We start from the raw sequence: 22,595 nt of genomic DNA, 5'->3' as shown, positions 1-22,595 counted from the left end.
CCAATAACCAGCGTGAGCCACAGTGACAGAGCATTCCCATATTGCTTGCAGAAGCAGCATGGTGGCTAGACATCTATTCAGGGCTCATGGGTAGGGACCATGATGGTGGAGAATTACTCAAAAAATGGTATGGACGGCTCTGTGAAATGACTTTTCGTCCATCCAAGAGCAGCTACCATTGGATGCTGTCGGACAATTCATGTTTCTATTTGAGGTACTTGAGGATTAACAGCCACAGTAGCATGTTGTTAGTACCGATCACTTTAACCATTGGATGCAGGGAAATAAGAGATAGCGGAAATGTCCAAAGTGTAGCTTGTGAGAAACTTATTTTGAACAGAGAACCCTACGGATTCTTGTTGTGCACTTACCTCTGGCCGAACAGTTAAGGCAGCGTTAAATGCATCGATAGCTCTATTAAATTCTCCGCTCAGGTGGAACAGTACCCCCAAGCCTGTCTGTAGGTCTGGGTCAATCATATCTCCATTTTGGTGGGCAGCTTCCAGATATAATTCCTTAACTCCTTCCAAAACAGAGCTACGAGGGAAAAAGTGGAGATGTGTATTCCAAATAGTCTGAACATAAATTATTTACTATTATGTCCTCTGTTCCAAGAGAACATTACAGACTGGAAAAATTATGCTTAAAATATCTTTGCTTAATGAGAAGGACTATTAATACTGCACATTAAAAAATACCTGCTGATTTTCATGAATTATTTCCTTGTACACAGAAACAGACTGTTCTAAGTAAGGTCTTCACAAGGACAGTTCCATTGACCCTATGCGTGCCAATGTGGAAAACCACAGGGCTCCACGAGAATGAATTTAACATCCTGATTTACTGCTGAGAGAAACAAAACACCTAGAAGGAAGGACTTCCATTTTTACTCATAGTCAGTTCTCAGGCTTTATGAAACTTGGTGCATTCTATAATTTATTTTAGGTTAATTATATGTACACAGCCTTTTGCTTTAAATTATGGTACTCTGGCAAAATGTCTGTGAGTGCCCACAATCTTGATCATGTGTCCAGTTGTTGGTTCTGGTCTCGGCATCAATCTTTGTCATCAGAGTTGCTCTTCTAGCATTCCTGCTGCTGGTGAGGCTTGTTAATTACCCTTAAGGTGCCTAATTGTGTAACAGGGTGTTGACCGCTGACTGTAATTTAATTAGCAGGATACCTATCAACTGGAGACTTGGACATCCTCCGGGTAGGGCCTGGAGATCCCTTCTTGCTCTTCACAAGGTATTTGTACTTTGGGTTTTGCTTAATCCAATTCTTTAGAGCCTCACAGGCATCCTGCTGATGGCCCGTGTTAGTGTAACTCACGGCCAGAGCCATCAAAGCTTTCAAGTTGTTGGGCTGTAATTCTAAACACCTGCAAGAAGGCATAAATAAATAGGTAAATAAATAGCCAATTTCAGATTTTTTTCTGAGCTAGAGTCTAACAGTTCTTTAGAAAATTTGGGGTTGTTACTAATTAAAGGGTGCAAAAGCATGGCTAAGTTTATGTTAAGTCCTTGGAAAATACCGTATTTATTTATGTGAAAATTGGGATCTAAGTATATTTTTAAGAAAGTTAAAACTCATCTTGATGAGTGCTAGGTCCAGTAACTTAATAAATGGTTTACAACCATAGAAAGGGTGGCTAATCCTTGCACAAAATTTCTTAGGAGTTCATTTCATGAGGACAGATAGCATTGTTTTAGTGCCGCTCTACTATTGATGTATTAAATGTATCATATCCACAAAGCAAACTGACTTGAGGTAAATTTGATTCAGCAGAGATGAAAGGCTGTATAGTGTTTTAAAAAGGAGAGGGAGAGTCCTGTGTTTCTAAAAGACTACTGATGTGGCTTTACACAGGGCACAGGCTACAGCTGCTCCCCCTCATGCTATTTCACTAGCCTCTAGCAGGGTCCTTTCAAACTTGGCGATGCATGAGAATCATCTGGGGATCTGCTAAATGCAGAGGATGTAATACAGTCAGCCTGGGGTGGGACCGAGACTGGGCGGGTCTGACAAGTTCCCGGGTGATAATGAAGCTCGTAGTTGCTGGAAAAGACTTAGAGTAGAGAGCCCTAGACAGTACCTACATCAGTGCTTTAGGGAGAAATTATAGAGGGACTGTATGTTGTATAGGGAAAGGGGAAGTTGATTTAGTAGGGGTGATTTTTTCAGGGTACACAGAGGGCCCTAATTAAGTGAAGTGTGATGCTACATCCACCCAAAGCAGTCTAGACTTTTAGTCATGGGCTCAGTGGTTGTCACTGAAACTCTCTCAGGAGAGTCTCTGTAGACACAAGGAGCTAAAATTACACTGAGATTATTTTGAGTATGTTTCTTCTGAGGAAAACTTTCAAATGCTGCAGAAGGCTAGAAAGTTAAGAGGAACTATATATATATTGAGCCTATTTTATGACCACTTTTGACATAGTCACATTTGTGTCAATGAAGGTCAGCTGATTTGGAGATGACAAAACACTGCGATTTAGGAACATTATTTCTTCATAGATTCTTGTTTCCTACAGCTAAGTACAATGTGGCATCTCAGCACTTATCCTGGCCAAATTCTTTACAATGTACCTAAGGGTCAAAGATAGCAAAAACAGCAAGTGACCCGGCCCATGATTTTGCACTTAGCTTCATCTACCTCTGGAGGGCGACAATAGCTGCTTGTTCGTTTTCATTCTCTGCCTGGGTTATCCCAAGGAACTGCCATGCCTACAAAAAACAACTGAGGTCAACATTGCAAGAGGAAGCAGATTCATTCCTGTGCTTTAGATCCCTCCATGCAGAACAACCTGTCTCAGACTCGACAGTCTTGTAAAAGGGAAAAATATCATAAGCATTTCTTTATTCAAAGGCTCTTCTGACATCTGGGTCAAGATCCTCTGACATTTTGACACATTCTCAGTATTTACTCTCCTGTGACCCATAGAAACATTTGAGTATCTGAGATTTTACGGTACTAGGTGCCTTAAAACCAAAAGATAATTATATGAAAGTATGCATTTGTGAGGAAAAGGGATGGAAAATAACCCAGAAATATTGCTGAATAGTGTGGACTTTATATAGCAAGGAATCTCAAGATGTACAAAATGAAATCAATTTGTACAGATGCAAGTCTGACTGTTACTATAAGAGCTAATAGAAACTTTAGGAACTAGGGAAAATAAAAACAAAACTCTCCATTCTAATGTGTTCATAGCTCTAATATCACTGTTAACATGCTTAAAGCACATATAAAATGTAATATAATACATACATAATTTTATAGCCTACACTTATACTTTATATTTCATCATAAACACTTTTCATGTTTCTACAAAATCCTTATACTTATAATTTTTAATTTAAATTTTGTTGGGTGGATACCCTATTGTTGACTCAACCAATAACCTATTACTGTAAGGTTGTTTCAGTCCTTTGCTATTGTCAACAATGTGAAGAATATCTTCAAGCAGATAACATTTTTCATATCTGGAACGAAAGTTTTTAGCATAACAAATTTCTCCCTATATATTTAGAAGAACAATAATTCTCACACCATTACAAGAACAACCCCATGAACAAAACCTCTCATTACATATACTGTCCTCAAATTTGCTGGGGATGGGGGTATATCAATTTTTAAAAACCCTTTAAAGGGGTTTGGGGAGTGCATAACTACCCCTACAGACATTTGAAATCAAAACTATACGACGATACATAGAATCATCCTCAAATGCTGTAAAAATTATATTGGCTTTATCATCCTGAGTTTTTATTACCCATGCCATATAAACTCATGAAAATACTGATTATTTCCCCTCCAAATATCAGTTATTCTTTTATATCTATCGATTATACACAGAGAAGCCCTGATGTTGACTTCACTCTCCATACATCTTAGAATGCTTCTTCAGTTTGATGAAACAATCACTCTCTAGTGGCTTCTCGCTAGCCTTTGAGCATGGTGTCATTTTCACTGTTCACAGATCGTCCTTTATCTGATTTTGGAGTCTTCAAGATTCAGAAACCCTGAGTCCTTGGTTGGGATCCATTAGTTACCCAGTGTCTTAATCCTCTCATTTATGAATCTGACATAATAACGTATGCTTCTTTTTTTAACCTTCCAGGATTATTGTGCCAAATTATATAATACACTTGAAAACACCATAGCATTTAGAAATGTAAGATGATATTCTTTTGGGGGGATGGCCTATAGTTTTCTAGAAAAGTAATGACTTTCTCTTCTGTAGTGATTCATGTATCTTCTTAAAAATTCCAATATTTCGGTTCACATTCCAATTCTCAGTTCAATCTCATTCCACTGTCAGTGTTTTGACTAACGAGATACCAGGGATTTAACATAGTAATCAGTTTACTCATTCTTTCTATACAAACTTTAAGTACAACCAATAATAATAATGAAGGCTAATTACTGATGTACTAGACACGAACTAAGCACGTTATTTGCATGAACTAATTTAATCCTCACAACACCCAATGAGATAGTTATTATAATTGTGACTTCCATTTTATGTATTAAGAAATGGAACTGAGACAGTTTAAATGACTTGTCTCCGACCACATGGCTCATGGCTCATGAGTGGTAGAGCAGGGATTTGAACCCACACATTTAGGACAGCAGAGCCTAGAAGCTTAACTACTACTCTATAATGCTGTCTCAGCACCATATATACCCCTCCCTAGAATTTCTGCAAATCCCTTATGAGGATTAGTCCTTGTGAGACGATTACTGAAAATCACTCCCAAACTAAAAAAGGAGACTTTACACCTACCACTATCCTATTACAGACCTCTGCAGGTTTGGAAACATAGTGGACTAAGGGAGGATGGCAAAGCCTCTCTTAGTGGTCTCTTGGCCTTTGTCTCCATCACCTTCCACACCACAGAGAAAGGGATTTTTCGAACATGGAAATCTGATTGTACCCTCTGCTGAGTAGAGTTCCCTAGTGGTTCCCCTGGCTTTCATGAAATTCCGAAGCTTACCCACCTCTTTCTACCTCCTCTCCCATCATTGTCTTCTCCCCTCAGCCCCCTGGAATAATGTGTCATGCCCCACTGCCCACACACAAACCATTTCCTCTTAACACCTTGATGCCCCTGCTGTCTTTCATTAAGCCCCCTCCTTCAAACCTCAAATTTGGATTTAATTGGAGGGGAAAGCCCGCTCAGAAACCTTGCTCTCTGCTCTCATAGCAGCCTGTGCATACTCTGACATTGCATTTATTACGCTGCATTGATTTATTGACTTGTCTCTCCAGATAGAACACAAATGTATCTTTTCAACAGTTCCATTTTCCCAGCCTGGCACATTTCTTGGGACACAGTAAGATATTGTTCAATAAACGTTGAATGAGACAAGGGTGGGGTAGGGTGTGGCTCTAGTCCTAGACAAGACTATACACTGCCCCCTGAAAACTATTGCTCAACCTCCAGGTTGACAATTTTGGTTTGTCATTTCTTGTCCCCGCCCTTTTATTTTGGGGCACTGTGGACACTGCACATTTGACTTGGTTAGAGAACAGGTACCTATTTTTAACTTTTAAACATATAGCAGAGTAAGCCAGGTTAACTCCTTTGGGAGCCTTTCCTTGATGCAAATGTAGCCCAAGAGAGCTCTGTGGCATCCCTGGTCCCTCATTCACATGCAGCCACTTTGTGAGCCAAGCAAGATGAAGAGAATATGTTACCTCTGCATCTCCGGGGTCCTGAAGAATCGCTGCTTCCATGAACAGAATGGTGACGGGCAGGTCCCCTTCCTTCAGTCTTTTTAAGCCTTCTTCAAATGCTCCAGGCCAGTCCTTGAAGGGATTTTCAGTGTGAAAGTAATATCCCTACAAAATGGAGAAGGGAACTATGAGATCTATTGATTTATCTCTTCATTCTGATATTCAGTGAGCTCTTTTTGAATTTGAATTTAATTAATTTATTTTAATTATTTAACTTATTTAAATATCACTGTTTTTTCCCCTTCCTGTGAAGGTAGTACATTTTCATTATATAAATTTTGGATGATATTATTTTGTTATTGAATAATATAAAAAGAAACAAAAGTTATCCATCGTGCCACAACGTATTTCTGCTAATATTTTAGGGTTTGTTTTCTGACTATTACTCTTTTGCTCTTTTTGCTTTAGCCATTTCCCCCTGAGATTTAAAAAATACAGAGTTTTAGACGTATTTTTGCTAAGTGCTACCACTCATCCCCCTGAAATGTTAAAGCCACACGCTGTACATCTGCTTATGTGCTGTGACTCTTTGGAGGGCTACAAACCATTCTACCATCTACCATTTTCTCTACCTTCCTACTCCTTGAGCCAGTTTTTGTCCTATGGGGGGCTACATTTGCCCCATTGAGAATGCGTGTTTTAAAGTTATAGGTCTTTTCTTTAAAAAATTTAAATTGTACAGAAGTATAAATGATCTTTTTCCATGAATATATAAATTAAACAAATAAGCTCATATACAGTCTTGTAGCTTAAGCCCCACATAGTTTTAGTTTTTAAAATTATTTGCATTGTGCCAAAACTTATTTAACCAAGGTCCTACTGATGGACATTCAGGTTACTTTCAATTTTTTTGTTTTCATAAATAAAGTTACAGTGAAAACTTTGTGCTCAAATCTTTGTCTGCCTATGATTATTACCTTAGGATAGACTTCTAGAGGGATTTATTAGACTAAAGGCTATGAACTATTTTGAGGGCCTTGATATGTATAACTGAATTTCGAGATTTGTCCCAAGTTAAACTCTAATTGGAAATATCTGAGGGAAATGATTTGTTGCAACATTACCAGCATAGGTCATCATAATATCCTTCTAATTTGATAGATACAAATAAGCTAGTCTGTTAATGATGCTACTAAGGTTTTGAAATCGGTTAAATGGAGACTTTCATTCTCCATTGTCACTGAGAAAGACAGCCCTCTTTATCTAAGCCACAGGGTATGTCCAGTTTATGTAGTGGTGTTACAGATATGGGGTCCCAGGGGCGAGGAACTCAGGGTCCCAGCCATGCCTCAGGGGCATGAATTATAGCCTAGAGTCTGACAATATATATCAATGTTTTCTCTTCTTGCTTAGCTTTGATTTCTTTGTGGAAGAGGGTTTTTTTTAAATAAGATAGTTACTCTGATTTTATGAGATTGCCTGGCCTACTGAGGGGCAGAGAATACTGGGGGAAGGAAGACATTTTAATGACTATGTAGATTGAAAATCCTCTAAGATCGAAGACTATTCATCATCATAGTATATTGCTACATAGGCATTCAATAAATATTTGTTGGATTGAAGAGATGGAAGTTATGCAGAACAAAATATTATTGAGATTTCCTCCACTACAAAAAAATCCATAATACACACATATTATATATATACATATATATACACACACACATATATACATGTATAGTTTTTTCTTCAGTAAGAAAATTCCATATGTTTTTCTATCCTTCAAGTCCTTTAAATTTATTTCTGAAAAGTGTCCCTCCCCTCTTCGCCAAGTGTTCTTATTTTTTTATTATTTATTTACCTATATTTATTTATTTTTTCACCAAGTGTTTTTAAAAGCATAAACCCAAGGGCAACTGGGACTTCATAGGCAATTTGGCTGGTTGTTGACTAAATTCACACATTTGCTGGGGCTCCTTTCAGGGGAATATCTTAGGCTTGGGAGTTGTCCCTGGGACTTGACCTGGCTGTGTGAAGGGTATCTTTTCCACTGAGTTTCTTTGTTAGCTGTGTAAGGACCACCTGTGAAATATAGCCCTAAGCCCCCACCTTACTCCCCTGTCCGCTGATACCATTTCTATTAGCTAATTCACCTGGCTCAATGAATGACTAACAAAAAGCACTGTGAGATTAGTCCGTTCTTGTTCCAACCCACCCTCAATGTCAGTTAGTTCAGTAACTTGCCAACAGTCAAGATGCAAGCTCTTGGTGGCTGCCAAACTGTATTAATTAACATTGATAAAAATAAGGGTATTTCATTCCAGCTTTGCTGTCTTCACACATTGGAGGATTACATTGTTTTCATCCACCAGGATTTCTTCTAGGTCAGACTGACATTAATTTGTCTACTTAATTCTTGACTTTTCTGCAAAATAGTTAATGACTAATTTATAAAAACATGATGCAAAGATGTTGAGAAAGCTGGTCAGGATATGTAAGAACAGAATCGGTCACCTTCTCGCTGGCCGAGATTGTAACTTGGTTCTGAGCTTCTTGGTTCTCTGATATCCAGTTCCTCCGAGCCATTTCTTCCCATTCTGCTTGCATCTTATCCCAAAACTCTGTATCTGACTAGGAGACAGGAAAAATGAAGAGAAATGGATTTAGGACCATGCTATGTCACCTGGTTTATTTCTAGAAAGACAGTTTTCCTCATAGATCAGAATGAGTTCTGAGGAGGAATAAGATGTTCAAACTGGCCACATCCAATGATTCTCATGGTTGAAGAGCTCCTGGAGGGTACTTAGTGGTCAGAATGTTGAATTGTATTAGTTGTGACTTTCTCCAGCAGGAAAATAGTTACCATCTGAAGGACGAGGGTCATATATACCAAATTCAGCTAAAAATCCATTACTTGAGCTGCTTCAAGTGTGGGCACTGGGCACACATTTTAGGAAGGATGGTCTTAGAGTTGCTCTCAGGATATGAGGAATTACAGCAATGGCTTTGGGACTGAATGGGCAGTGACTTGGGGAAGCAGCTGACCATGGACAAGGGAAAATAACACTAATTGACCCTACTCTGTGCTAGGCACTGTGCTAGGAAAACACTGAGCATAGAGGATTATGGTCACAAAGCTAGGATTGCATAGGATCAGAACCCCAGTCTGGCTTTCAAGCCCATGCTCTATGGGAAACATGGCATCCTGGTGCTAAAGAATGAAAGACATTGGCTTTCAGTGTGAACTTAACTGAGTCCTCTTAGTGAAGGTCTTGTCTATGGCAGGATGATTTTTTGAAAAATATTACTTTGTGTTTTTCTCCTTATAATTTTCCTTTATGTTTTCCAAAAGGGAAACCAGGCCATTTGCTCCCCTTTACTTCAGGGGAGGACTGAAGCAGAAATTTTCTGAAAGATCTGTCCATGGTTGGCTTCTATTTTGTTAAGCCTGAAGAGAGTACTTTGGGAGTCCTGGTATGAGGAAAAAGGGGCAAATATTTTAAAGAATTTAAGAGAGGAAGGGGAACTTTCCAGGGGTGGGAAAGAGAAGTAGGGTGGTGGATTCTGAGATGAGTGGGAAACTGGAGCTTAGCTTTTAGGTTTTTCCCTGTGAACTGACCTGACTTCCAAGAGGGTGACAGATGGTATGACTGGGAAGGCTGACTTCAACTCTGATTCCGACATGGCAGGGATATAGAAACTGGATTTCAAGGAACCACTTGTTGGGGCTTGTTGTTTGTTAGCCATCAATATGCTAGACAAGAGAGTAGAGACTCTGCCCTTGATTTCTGGCACCACATAATCCTTCCGTATTTGGTGTCTGAGTCTAAGTTAGTAAGAGAGATGCTTGGAAACTACTTAATTTTCTTTAAAGAAATCAAGGGGTGTTAGTGCTTGAACACCTGAGTCTGGGACTGAGATGCATAATCTTAACTGCAAATCTTGATTTCTATGATTCTAAGTCTTGTGACTTGTTAACATGTCATCAAAGTTGCCCTTCACCTTTCAATCCTTCTAGTCTTACCTTCTACTCTACCCTCATGCCTGGTGGTGGTTGTTCTATGGTGGAAACTCTTCAAAGTTTGTCTAAATGATAATTATAAGCTTACGGGTATATATGTTCAAGGAAAAAAGGCCAGATCAATGTGCTTAATCCCAGGCTGCTAAATAAATAGTAGGTCTTGTTATTCTCCTTTATTATGTCCACAATACTCCCTCCTACCCCAAGAGTGGTCCTGTCCTTTCAGCAGAGGCCTCCCCTTGACAAAGCCGCAGGCCTGCAAGTACCTTGACAAATTTGTGTCTGAGACTCTAGAAGCACATGGAATGGCCATCACTTATCCAGGTTAAGGTTAGGAATAAAACTCAAAGTTTCTTTTTTAGCAAGTCTTTCTAGCAGAATAAATACCAAGTTATGCAAACAGAATGATCTCAGATATACAAAAGTAATGGTTTGATAAAAAATTAGAAAGAAATATGCTGCCATATTTAGAGTAAGTTGTCTGAATGAAGGGATGATGGATGGTGTTTTTTCCTGCTTCTTCGTACTTTTCTGCACTTTCTGCATTTTCTATGAGTATGCATTGCTGATCTAATTTTTTAAAAGGTTCAAAACAACAATAAAACAAAAACAATTATCCATCCTTTTTAAAAATACCATAAACCTGACTATTTAGATACTGAGGAATTTGGAAAAAATTTTTGAAAAAAATTTTGGAGACTTGTTTTCTGGAATAGCTTTTCACAGATGCATAGAAACTAAGATAAATCTATGGAGTGATTATAAAGTTTACTGATTTTCCCAGTTCTTCTGAATGAAAGAATGAAGAAGACTTCATAACATGTACATCTGGATTACAAAAGCATGCATCACCTTTCCTGCAGTTTCAAATTAGATCTGTGGATGCAGAAATAAGACCGCTGTATAAAATAGGACCTCAGTGGAGGTGAGGTTGCCAAGCTCTTATTTAATGAGATACACCAGGACTTACTGTTACCACTTAGAATGAGATCTGCTGACTAATTAAAGTGTGCAGCACAGATTCCTTTAATTACAGATGACTACTTTTAGCACCATCAATTCTCATCCAGTCTCAGAATCTAGATTTCATTCATGTAACTGCAATTAACACTGCTTCTTTTTTCTATTTCTAATCAATTTTAGAGAAACCTGAAACACACTTGAATTTTAACTTTTGTCAACACGACTGAGGGGGTTTTTATGTATTGATGATTTCTTAGCTGTTCTGGGATTTTGTAGATGTTTAAAAATACTCTACAGGTAATAAGTTACCTGCTTACACCAGAAATGAGCAACTTGCAATCCATTTTCATTTTTAAAAATAGCTTTCTGATTATAACAATGGTAGATATTCATAAGAAACTTGGGATATGTGGTAGAGTGGTTAAGAACAACAGCTCTCTCCTCATATAGACACGGGAACAAATGTGGCTTCATCACTGATCTTCTGCAAGACCCTTGACTCCTCTAGGTCTCATTTTACTTATCTTTAAAATGAACATACAATAATGATATTGGTCAGTTATTATGAGGATTAAATGAGAAAATATATCTGTGGCATGAAACACATGGAAAGTGTTCAATAAGTGTTGGTGTGGTTATTAGTGTTTTGGTATCACTGAGAAAAAAAGAAAGAATGAAACAAAGAGCATCTACAACTTCAAAGCACAAATATACATTTATGAGTATCTTGGTGTTTTATCTTGGTGTTTTAATTTGCTCTTCTAAATTCCTTCCCTCTCTTTGTTTAAATCTTTCCCTTCTACCTCATTATTTTAAAATTGGAACAAAGTTAAGAAGATTATGGACAAAACAGATGTAGCATAAAATGTTATTTAAGAGGAGTTGTTACAACATGGAGCAGGCCTTGAGTTATACTATTCCTTCATAAATAGTATGATCACAGTGATAGGAAACAACAATATATAACATGTTTGGAAAATAATGACTGTAAAGAAATGCACCAATAGCATTACTTTTATGGGATGCGATTATGAATAAGTGTGCCATCTCCTTTCCTTGTATTTTTTAGCATTTCCCAAATTTTCTATTGCTGACACATTATTTTTGTGAAAAAGTAAGATTTGGTTAAAAAACACTTCTGGGGTGTCTGGGTGGCTCAGTTGGTTAAGTGCCTGAACCCTGATTTTGGCTCAGGGCATGATCTCAGTTTTGAGAGATCAAGTCTTCCTCAGGCTCTGAGTTCAAAGGGAAGTCTGCTTGAAATTCTCTATATCCCTTTCCCTCTGCCCCTCCCCCTACTTGCGCATGCTCTCTCACTCTCTCTAAATAAAACCTTAAAAAAAAAGTACTTCTTTTCAATCTCGATTCCTCCATGATGTTTCTCCAAAGACCCTAAACTAGAGGGATCTCTTGCTTCTCTGAGTTCCTCTGAGCTAACAGTGTGTACGGGTGGTTAGGAAGAAGAGAGATGTGTGCTAGAAGCTTCTATTATCCCTGTAAACTTGAATAAGTTGTTTAAACCCATATGTACATTTTTTTTTTTTTTTGTCATTTGTAAAGTAAGAAGACTAAATTGGCTAGACAATAGCTCAGGTTTCTTTTCTACTCAGATTGACTCAAAAGATCAGAATAAGTGGGACAGGAAGTGGGCTTCTACCCTATTCACTGATCTCTAAAAATCGTACTTTAAAGCATTTTCCCAGGAGTAAAATTGACACTTTCCCTTTACTTTTTGGTTGTAAAACTAGAAAATAAAAATTTCTATGAGAATCACGGTAAATGAAATACTAATTAAATTAAAATATAAAGAATAAAAAAATAAGCAATTCAATTTAGAATCTGGGAATTTTAAGGAAGAAAAACATATTGCTACTTCCCACTCACTAATCTATTTTGGTTATCCTTGAGTTAAAGTAGAGACACTTTCATTTTTGTGGTCAAATGTAATTGTTGAGTAGAAGTATCCTGGAGTTGGGCTGTGAAAGAACTGTTTGATGTGAGATGGTTTGCCCATTGTGTCTGTGAGGAGTTTGACTTTCTTTTTGCTTTAGACATCCATTGATGAACTGTCACTAGATCAAAACTTAAACACTCCATTCTCTATATGCAAAAGAAAAGAGAGTAGCCCTTACATGGCAAGCAATGAAAATCCCTGTGCAGGTTTGGACAAAATATCTGCCACAACAATTTTTGTCAAAGTGAAATTACGTGTAGATCAGTTAGAGACCTTATTGCCCTGGGATCCAACAGTCCAGGCTAGCAAAAATGGCTGAAACATCCCCACTCACATCTCTTATTGACTAAAAGCTAATATTAGTCAAAGATTCCATGTGGCTGCCCAAAGAACATATTCAACCAGGGGCTGTAAGAATAGACGTTCAGCACCCTGTTCAAGAACGGAATAGAATTTCAATTGGTCAGAATTAGTTTGGGCTCTGGGTGCAGTTCTGGGTGTCTAACATAGTGATGGTCATTGGCAAGCTGGAGTCTATTCCAGCAAGAGTACACGGGCAAGAGTAACAGTTTATGAAGCAATTCACTGGTACAGCAAGGTTCAGAGGGGTGGTGGAACTAGGCAAGAAGCCTTAGTCTTATCTTGCAGACAGAAGAACTAGGGTGAATGAATGGCAGTTCCTGGGGAACAGATTTTTATCCAATGCCTAAAAATGTAATGGGCTCTTTCCTCTTCAGAAGGATGGATTCCTCAAAATTAGAAGTCTTTTTTTTTTTTTTTTAAGAGAGAGAAGGGTGAGATGGGGGAGGTGGGGGGTGCAGAGGGGCAGAGGAAAATGGAAAGAGAGACTCTCAAGCAGGCCCCACACCCAGCATGGAGACTGACAAGGGGTGCAATCTCACAACCCTGAGATCATGACCTGAGCCGAAATCAAGAGTCGGACATCTAACCAAGTGAGCCATCCAGGTGCCCCAACATTAGAAGTGGAATGACCAATGTGAGGAGTCCTTATAAAGATAATTCACAGATTAGTTTGACTTGATGAATTCTATAATCTCTTATGACCCTGAATATCAGATTATAACATTATTAATGAGTTGATTCATTGATTCAAACAGGAAGTCTCAAAATTTATGAAATCTCTATGGGATAAGAAATGGTCATGCATGCCCTTTTCTCAATCTAAACAGTACAGGGAAGAAGACTCATGGGCTTTGGTGTCAGGTATAATGGGCCACAACTGGCCTTGTCCCCTGTCACGTGAACTTCGGCAATTTCGCTCTTTAACTTGGTTTCCTCATTTGTAAAATGTAAAAAGAGTCTTGTAGAGTGGTTGTGCGGATGAAGGAAAATAATGTATGTAAAGGGCCTAAAACCTGTAACATTAAGAAAGAAGGAATGGGGGGCACCTGGGTGGCTCATTCAGTTAAGCACCTGCCTTTGGCTCAGGTCATGATCCCAGAATCCTGGGATTGAGCCCTGTGTTGGGCTCCCTGCTCAGTGGGCAGTCTGCTTCCCTCTCCCCCCCACCCCTTCCCCTGGCTCATGCTTTCTCAGCCTCTCTCTCAAATAAATAAAATCCTTCAAAAAAAAAAAAAAAAAAGAATGAAGTAATTGGCAGTTTGTGTAATTTCATATTCACAAATGAAACAAATGACTTTTTAAGATAGAGGGTGCCATATCATAACCTGTAAACTGTGTGGTTCAGAAGTTTGAAAAACGACACTATTGGTACTAGCACTCAACACAGATTTTCTGGTTGCCTCTGGGTTAGACATGCTTCCTTGTTTAATGAAACTGGTCATCACAGCTCAAGTTGGCCAGCACTTGGGCAAACAGCCCGAGGCTTTTGCCAAACAATGTGGTAGTAGGTTGGTTGCAAAATATGGGGAGAAAAAAATGGAATTGATGGGAAGGAGAGGAAAGAGCACTGCACAGGAGGCTGGAAATAATGCAAGACTTGAGCAGGATGTCAGACGGCAACCAGAACCATTTCTAACAAAATCTAAGATATTTTCCTGTTTTTTATCTTCTTCCCAGAGCAAGCCGCAAAGAGAACTGGAGTATTAAAACACAAGGAGCAAAATTTGTTGTTCAAATGGGCAGGGGTCATTTTTGAAAGAGCTTTTAGCATATTTATTAGCAAATGAATGCCTTTGTGGAGCCAAAGTTTCGCATGATTATATTCATCGTGGCTCCTGTGGTGTCTGTATTCACTACAGAGAACTGCTCTCCAGGGGCACTGGACCCGGAGCTTTGGAGACCCAACTGGGGTTTGCTGCTGCTTTGGGAATAAGGTTTTGTGGGGCCAATTTCTCAGCAGCTGTGTATGTTTTGCAGGCCTCCTGACTGCTCATTGGACAGCTGGAGACTGAGGGCTACAGGGCTACTTTACCATGGGTACAAGGAAAATGGGAGGGCCCTTGGGGTTTGACCCTTGCCTCACATCCACGTGGGAACAAGTCCTGTGATAAAGGAAGTGGCCTGTGGATAGTGGTAGAAGAAGTCCTGGCAGGTGGCTTTCTTTTCATAAAAGGCAAGTGTCTAACTTAGGTTTTGATTGATGAGGCATCTACTTCAAAGATGGCGACCTTGAATAACACATTATGCCACTCACTCTAGATAAAGAGACAGGTTGTTCATTCCCAGCCTTCCCCTTACTCCATTTTAGAGATCTTGGTTGATTTCAATAACTGACCATTTGGTTGCTTGCTTTTTTCTCTTCCCATGCTTTAAATTCCTGCACTTGTGTTTTAAATTCACCAATAAAGAATGAGCCCTCAAAACCCTAGGCCCCCCACTCTCAACCCCAGTAAAATCAGAACCCCAGGCCTGGTCTCTTTCTCTTTACCCATGACCTCACTGTGTGGCCCCTGTAATTTCCAGGACTTGTAAGTAATATACTTTTTCTTTTCCTGGTGGTTATTGCTGAGAGGACCTTGAAATCATAATAAGAACCACAAGGGCCGGTCCAGCCACAACACTGGTTCTTTTTTTTTTTTTTTTTAAAGATTTTATTTATTTATTTGTCAGAGAGAGAGAACACACACAAGCAGGCAGAGTGGCAGGCAGAGGCAGCGAGAGAAACAGGCTCCTTGCCGAGCAAGAAGCCCGATGCAGGACTTGATCCCAGGACCCTGGGATCAGGACCCAAGCAGAAGGCAATGGCCCAACTAACTGAGCCACCCAAGCGTCCCCACAAAACTGGTTCTTGATAGGTTAAGACCAACACAGGACAATTATGAACAATAGGCAGTGTGATTCAGTTCTAGAGGGGCTTTCTTCTCCTTTAGCCATAGCCACACATGGTGAAAAGTTACTGAGGAAACTCCCTACTAACTTTAATAAAATAAGATATTAGAAATATTTACTATAACCCAAACTTTTATATATATAATATCTATAACCCAAACTTTTGGGTATAGTAAATATTTGGTGTTTGTGCTTGCATTATAACAATATTATTGCTAAATAAAAATTTGGTGTTTGTGCTTACATTATAGCAATATTAAAAGAATAAAACCAAACAAAACACCTGGGTACTACTGTTAGTAGTGGTGGTTACTATTCTCAAGAAACTCACGCTCTGATGATAAAATAAAAATCGAGGCAACTGTAATTCAGGATAGGGTGAACAAATGATGTAAAAAGAGATGAAATTACTTGCTAAAGTCACACTAATTTTGGTTAATAAAAGAGCCAGAATTCAAGATACTTCATTCTTTCCTTATTTGACAGACTGCATCTTCCAAAATGGCTAAAGCACTATTTCTGGTCCCTCATCCTCTCCAGAACCTTGCCACACTCCATTAAGAGGTGGAGTTCCTTGCCTGTCTTTGAATACTTGCCTTGGCAAATAACTATGCAATGGAAATGACCTGCCGTGGCTTTCGGGGCTAGATCCTACAAGGTGATACGGTTTCTGCCTGCCTCCCTCTCTTCCTCTCAGGATACTCACTCCTGGCATCTAGCTATCTAGATGACTATCTATCTAGCAAGGAAGCCCAGGCCACAAAGAAAGGCCACATGCAGGCATTCTGGCTGTCTGTTGCAGCTAAGTTGTCAGATGACTACTGGCATAAGCCATCTGACATGGAAGTGAGAATGCCTTTATTTTTATTCATTTATTTTTTAAAAAGATTTTATTTTTAAGCAATCTCTACACCCAACGTGGGGCTAGAACCCACAACCCTGAGATCAGGAGTTGCATGCTCCTCTGACTGAGCCAGCCAGGGGCCGTGAGAATGGCTTTGGATTATTCCCACTCCTCAACATCACCATGAGCCATCAAACCACACTGACACATACCAGAACAAAGATGAACCATCTTCTCTGAGATCTACACAAATTACATATTTTTTGAGCAAATTAAGAATTATTTTTTTTAAGCCATGAGTGTTGGAGTAATTTGTTACACAAACATGGTAACTGGAACATACTTTAAGTTCGAAGATTGGAGCACAGAAGAAAGACTGGGTATAGAGAATGGACCTTGAAGGATTGGCAGGATAATGATGTATGGTAACATTTCCCCACAGAGTGTTCTAGAAACAAAGAGTTCTGTGGTCAAATGAGCTTAAGAAACTGTAGGTTAAAGCAGAGGCTGCAAATTGGTGGCCTATGAGCTGATCTAGCCAAGAGACATATTTTTGTCCCCTCAAAGTGGATCTTATAATTTTCCATCAAACCCAGATTTCAGATATCTCATGAAGATTTGTTAATATTGGGCCCACAGGACTAGAAGCAGCAACTCACAGGTGAAATGTGGTATCTCCATTTCCTTACCGCCATTGCCAGGTCATTATCTTTATCTCCTGGAAGTAACTAGTTTCCAACTTCTGGACGAAAGTGAACATGTTCCTTACTGCATGACTTCCCAGGCTCTTCATATGCTAATGTATATTTTAGATCTTTAAATGGGGATATAAACAATAGTCCTTAAATGTATTTACCTTGAACCTCTGAGTATGCATCTGTCATCAGGGTTCTCTAGAACATAGCTTGGAAAATGCTGATATAGAGATGGGGCATCTGAAGTTCCACAAAAAGAGAACTCTTTGGTGGGATAAATTCGGTATATCCTGAGAAACTACCAGGGACAGGAATTTACCACATATAGTTTGTTTTCATGTGATTGTTTCCAGTGAAACTCATCTCCAATTAGCCAGCAGGTTCTCTAACCCTCACATCTGCTGTGTGAATCAGAATTCTTCAAGAATCTGTTGTTGTTTTTGCTCTAGAAAAGGAAATGAAACCCAGAATGTGGAGGGAAGAATTAAAATAATTTTTGTAGGATTTTAAGAAGACAACTCATTTGATGAATTTATCTTGTCAATGCTAACTAACCATTTAAAATGGCTTTGAAATTACATATAATTATGTATACAGATTGGACAAAGACTGGAAGAAACAGTAAAAAATGAAAGCAGTTAATTTATTAACGTCATGGGAATTCTGGGTAATTCCTAGCCTTTCCTCCCCCAACTTTCTGATTTCCCTTATTGTTGTTGCTTTTTAGAATAACTTAAATGAGAGAAAACCTTTAATAAAGGAATTATTTTTCTGGTGACCAACAACTTTTAAGTTCTATGATTGGTTCAGGGCCTGTAAAAAATGTAAATATCCTTAGTATTAGAAATAGTGATTAAGAGCAGAAGTTTTGGAGTTAGTCTTGGTAAGAATCCTAGTCCTATTACTTAATTGTGATGTGACCTTGAACATGTGACAAATCTCTCTAGGTCCTGGTTTCTTCACATTAAAATGGTGTTGTTGGAGGAGATGATCAAGAGGCTGTGACTGCAAGTGGGCCCTCGAGCTAAACATGGTCATTAGAAGGTCCCTCACCTTCTCCCCCATCTCTTGGATGTCTGGTCTGCCTACTGTTCCTACAGTGAAAGCTATTCTGAGGATGCAGCCTTTAGAGGGGAAGGTGTTGGGGAGACCATCTGGATGGTGTATATGACTGAACCCAATAAGTATGGTAACATTTGTGTAAACATTTTAAGATTCTGGTGGACAGGTATAGAGATCTCATATTGCAGCCGCATAAGACAAGTTCCCTTGCTTATTAAACCTGCCACCTACCAATTTGGTGCAGTCTGCTGCTTTCCTACCTCTCTCCTTGCCCTCTGTGTTTGGGCCCAGTTTATGAACCAACAAATGGTGAGCCAGCCAGGAGACCCAAGTAACAGGCCTTTGGAAAGCTAGGCATTTGTAGGGAAAATCCTGTGTTGGCCGTCGACCTCTGTGTGGGCAGAGGTGGCCCATGTGTTAGATGTTTGTGGATCACCATGTGAGTCCCAGGACACCCTGAAAACACCAGCATGTGTGATACACTTGTTTGAGAAACTACACATAGCACACTGTGGCAAAGAAGGGAAATGAGCAGCTGCCCCCATGGACTGGCCTCTCGTGCAGGCGGCTTGTCTGGCCGCTGATGCCCAGCTAGAGGCTGAAGCTTGAGTTAGAAAGTTGGAAGAACTGAGGCCACAGAAGGACATGCAGTTGTCAGCGATTTTTCTACCTTTGGGGTTGGCAGAGAGGGTGGGAGAGAAAGATAATAGGTTGGAGAACTTAATGGTTAATTTTGCAAAGCTCAGAGGGTGCAAGATGCCTTGGGTTTAGATCCAACAGCTTGTGACCAAGCCTGATCGGGATGCTGAGAGGTGGAAGGAATACCTGGAAAGTGCAGAGAGCCAAGAGCAAAGAGGGGGATGCTGTGATTGACAGTGACGACCAACAGCCTTATGCAGTCTGACCCCGAGCACCAAGGGAAAATGTAAATAGTAACCACTCTAGGTTTCCAATAAACTCCAAAATCTCCAAAACTCTTAGGAGAAACTTGCATTTTTTCTCTTCCTTTGAAGTTATAAATTTTATCATGTCCTTGAAAGGTAAGTACCCCAGGAGACAACTAAAGCCCTGCCCATAATTTCCTGAGACCTAAGGAAAAGAAGGGGGAGGGACGTTTTTTAAAATACAGATTGCTGTTGGGGCTCCTGCGTGGCTCAGTGGGTTAAGCCTCTGCCTTTGGCTCAGGTCATGATCCCAGGGTCCTGGGATCGAGCCCCGCATCGGGCTCTCTGCTCAGCAGCAAGCCTGCTTCCTCCTCTCTCTCTGCCTCTCTGCCTACTTGTGAACTCTGTCTGTCAAATAAATAAATAAAATCTTTAAAAAAAAGAAAAAAAAAGATTATGATATCTTTAAAAAAAAATAAAAAAAATAAAATACAGATTGCTGTAGAGGCTTCCTTGTCCCAACTCCTGTCCACAACCACCATAAGATTACTAATTAAGGGCACATACAAATCTTAAAAGTCTTCTCTACAAATATTAATTAAAAACAGCCGTGTGAGTGCGTAACTTTCACTTGTTCCATCTGCCAGAGACACATCAGATTGAATTGTTTTATAAACCAGTGAATTTTATATCATACCAGATTAATAGCTAGTTTTGGAATGAAAGCTATGGCATCTCTGTTTGTATATGTTATGTTTGCCCATAGATATATATTACTTATGTGATGTTTTTCTTCCTCCAGAGAGTATGAACAAAATTAATTTGCAAAAGAGCTCTATTTAGTTGGCTTAAAGAAAAGTAAGTTTTGGAGCTCGTGGGTGGCTCATTCAGTTAAGCATATGCTTTCAGCTCAGGTCAGGATCCCAGAGCATCAGGCTCCCTGCTCAGAAACTAAAGCTTAGTTTCTTTCATCTGTTAAAAGGATAAAGTTTTCTTGGACTATTAGTTTATTCTTGATGAGATGATATTCTTTACCTTTTAAGTAATCTGCCTAGAAAACAAGATTCTGTGTTTTATGAAAATTTATTGTCACTTTGGTTAAATTGATAATTAAATTTATTCCACGGTGACCTTTTCAATCAAGTGTTTTAAACCTTTTGATATTTTTAACAACCTTCATCAAAATCAAATTTAATATTTATTTATTTGTCCAAAATAAAATTTATTTATTTATTTATTTTAAAGATTTTATTTATTTATTTGACAGAGAGACAGTGAGGGAGGGAACATAAGCAGGGGGGATGGGAGAGGGAGAAGCAGGCTTCTGGCTGAGCAGGCAGCCCCATGTGGGGCTCAATCCCAGGACCCCGGGATCATGACCTGAACCAAAGGCAGATGCTTAACGACTGAGCCACCCAGGCGCCCCCAAAATCAAATTTTAAGTGAGGGCCTGTGGACCTTGTCCTAACTTTGAGATTTTTCAGATCCCTGGAGCATCTCAAAGATATGTTCTCTCTCCTTATACAGGAAAGCTATTAAACTAATTAGGCTTATTTGATACATTAACTTAAAAAGGATGCATTATTAGATAAACTTTCCTTAGGGTATATTTATGTAGAATTCCTAAAAATTTGATACGTCCTGATATAATGTTATCAGTCATAATTTTGAAATGTATGTCAAAGAAATAACCAAATTTCCTTGTCAATTGCATTATAGTGAATGCTCATCAGATCTTTAACTATGGCCATTTTAAAAGTCTTATGTGACTTATAGGAAGTTATTATTTTACTCTGATGTTTTTGTAAGTATCTTCCTGCAAAAGTGCTTTATCTTCAAAAAGATTTTTGGAAAAGATTGACAAGTACAGAGTTCTAATAACTAAGATCAATTTACCTTCATGTGGGAGAGAAAATAATGGACCTTTTAAGTGCTTCCCTAAGGCTACATGCAAAGCTTCACACTATGTCATGGGATGGTAGCCCAAGACCTGTCACTGTTCTTCCCCACATCAATACAATGGGCCCATTACACTGATAATATAATGTTTACTTATGAAGAGTTGTCTCTGTTGTGGGACACCCTTTAGGCTTTGCTGGAACATCTGTGAGGGAATGATAGGCAGCAAACATCCGGAAAATTCAAAGCCCACGTGTTGCTGTAAAGTTTCTGGAAATTGGTTGTATAAGACACACATTATTCCAAAAGCTGTGATTGACAAGATGCAAGCCTACCTAACCCCCCAAAACAGGAGAGAGATGAAAACCTTTGTAGGGATATTAGGGTTTGGGAGGACTTTTATTCCCACCTGGCACAGCGCCTTTGCCTTTTATACTGCCTGATAAAGAAAAGGATACATACGGAACTGGGGATCAAAACAAGTCACCTTTGAGAAGGCAAAGATACTTGTAAAGCAGGTGAAATCTCTAGACATTTCCCACACAAGGCTACCACTTAAATTAGATGTGTCTGTGATTCCAGAAGGTATGGGTTGGACACTATGACAGAGACAATAGGGGGAGAGAATACCCCTAAAATTTTTGCCCCAGCTCTGAAGGGGAGATAAACCTGATGTACCCATAGAGCAGCAGCTCCTATCAGTGTACACAGTGCTCCCTCAGGTAGAGCCTCTCACAGAGGAACAGCATATTGTGGTAAGAACGTCCCTTCCTACCAAGGGGTGAATTAAAAATATGTTTCCCACTTTGACTAGACGGTCTTCCTATTTGCAGCAGAGGAGTGCCTTGTCTGCCTGGCACTATCTCTAGAAATGCAGGGGCTGCTGGGTTTTGTAGGTATGCAGAGCCTCCAGATGGCCTGCCCCAATTCCTGTGAGGCCCCTATGGCCTGTAGAGAGAGAACGGGGGAAATTCTCATTGACGCCTGGTATACAGATGCCTAGAAGCAAGAATGAATCACAGCATCCAGTGGGCTGAACTCGGAATGTTCTGGCTGGTGATCACTCAGCAGCCCTGGCTGTTAACCCTTTACACTTCGAGTTGGACGGTTCTAAAGGGATTAACCCTATGGCTTAGACAATCAGAAACCAAAGGATAGATGGCCATGAATAAGCCCTTGTGTGGTCAAGATATATGGAAAGACATTTGGGTTTATCTGCAAGAGCCTGAGGCTGTCTTCACTATTATCCATGTACTAATCATAAGGCATTGATCCCCACTGGAAATCAGGAAGCTGACGCCTAGCCTGGGCACAAGTGATAACAACTGACTTTTTAAT

General features: G+C 39.5%; 1 protein-coding gene across 7 annotated transcripts in view; it reads right to left on the bottom strand.

Moving 5' to 3' along the window:
- Positions 1-22,595, bottom strand: part of LOC111149242 (peroxisomal biogenesis factor 5 like) — a 224,514-nt gene that overhangs the window by 5,683 nt on the left and 196,236 nt on the right. For all 7 annotated transcript variants that reach the window (XM_022506234.1, XM_022506202.1, XM_022506224.1 and 4 more), the window contains 5 exons: positions 8,198-8,314; positions 5,705-5,848; positions 2,656-2,726; positions 1,183-1,380; positions 372-537 (listed from right to left, as the gene is read on the bottom strand). In XM_022506234.1, the coding sequence (XP_022361942.1) occupies positions 372-537; positions 1,183-1,380; positions 2,656-2,726; positions 5,705-5,848; positions 8,198-8,314 (696 nt within the window). The remainder of the gene's footprint in view (positions 1-371; positions 538-1,182; positions 1,381-2,655; positions 2,727-5,704; positions 5,849-8,197; positions 8,315-22,595) is intronic.

This window comes from Enhydra lutris, unplaced genomic scaffold (assembly GCF_002288905.1).
Source record: "Enhydra lutris kenyoni isolate GAN:26980312 unplaced genomic scaffold, ASM228890v2 scaffoldscaffold2, whole genome shotgun sequence".
In the NCBI taxonomy this organism is placed as follows: Eukaryota; Metazoa; Chordata; class Mammalia; order Carnivora; family Mustelidae; genus Enhydra; species Enhydra lutris.
The sequence above is the reverse complement of the archived record's forward strand: the minus strand, read 5'-3'. Positions and strand labels throughout refer to the sequence as shown.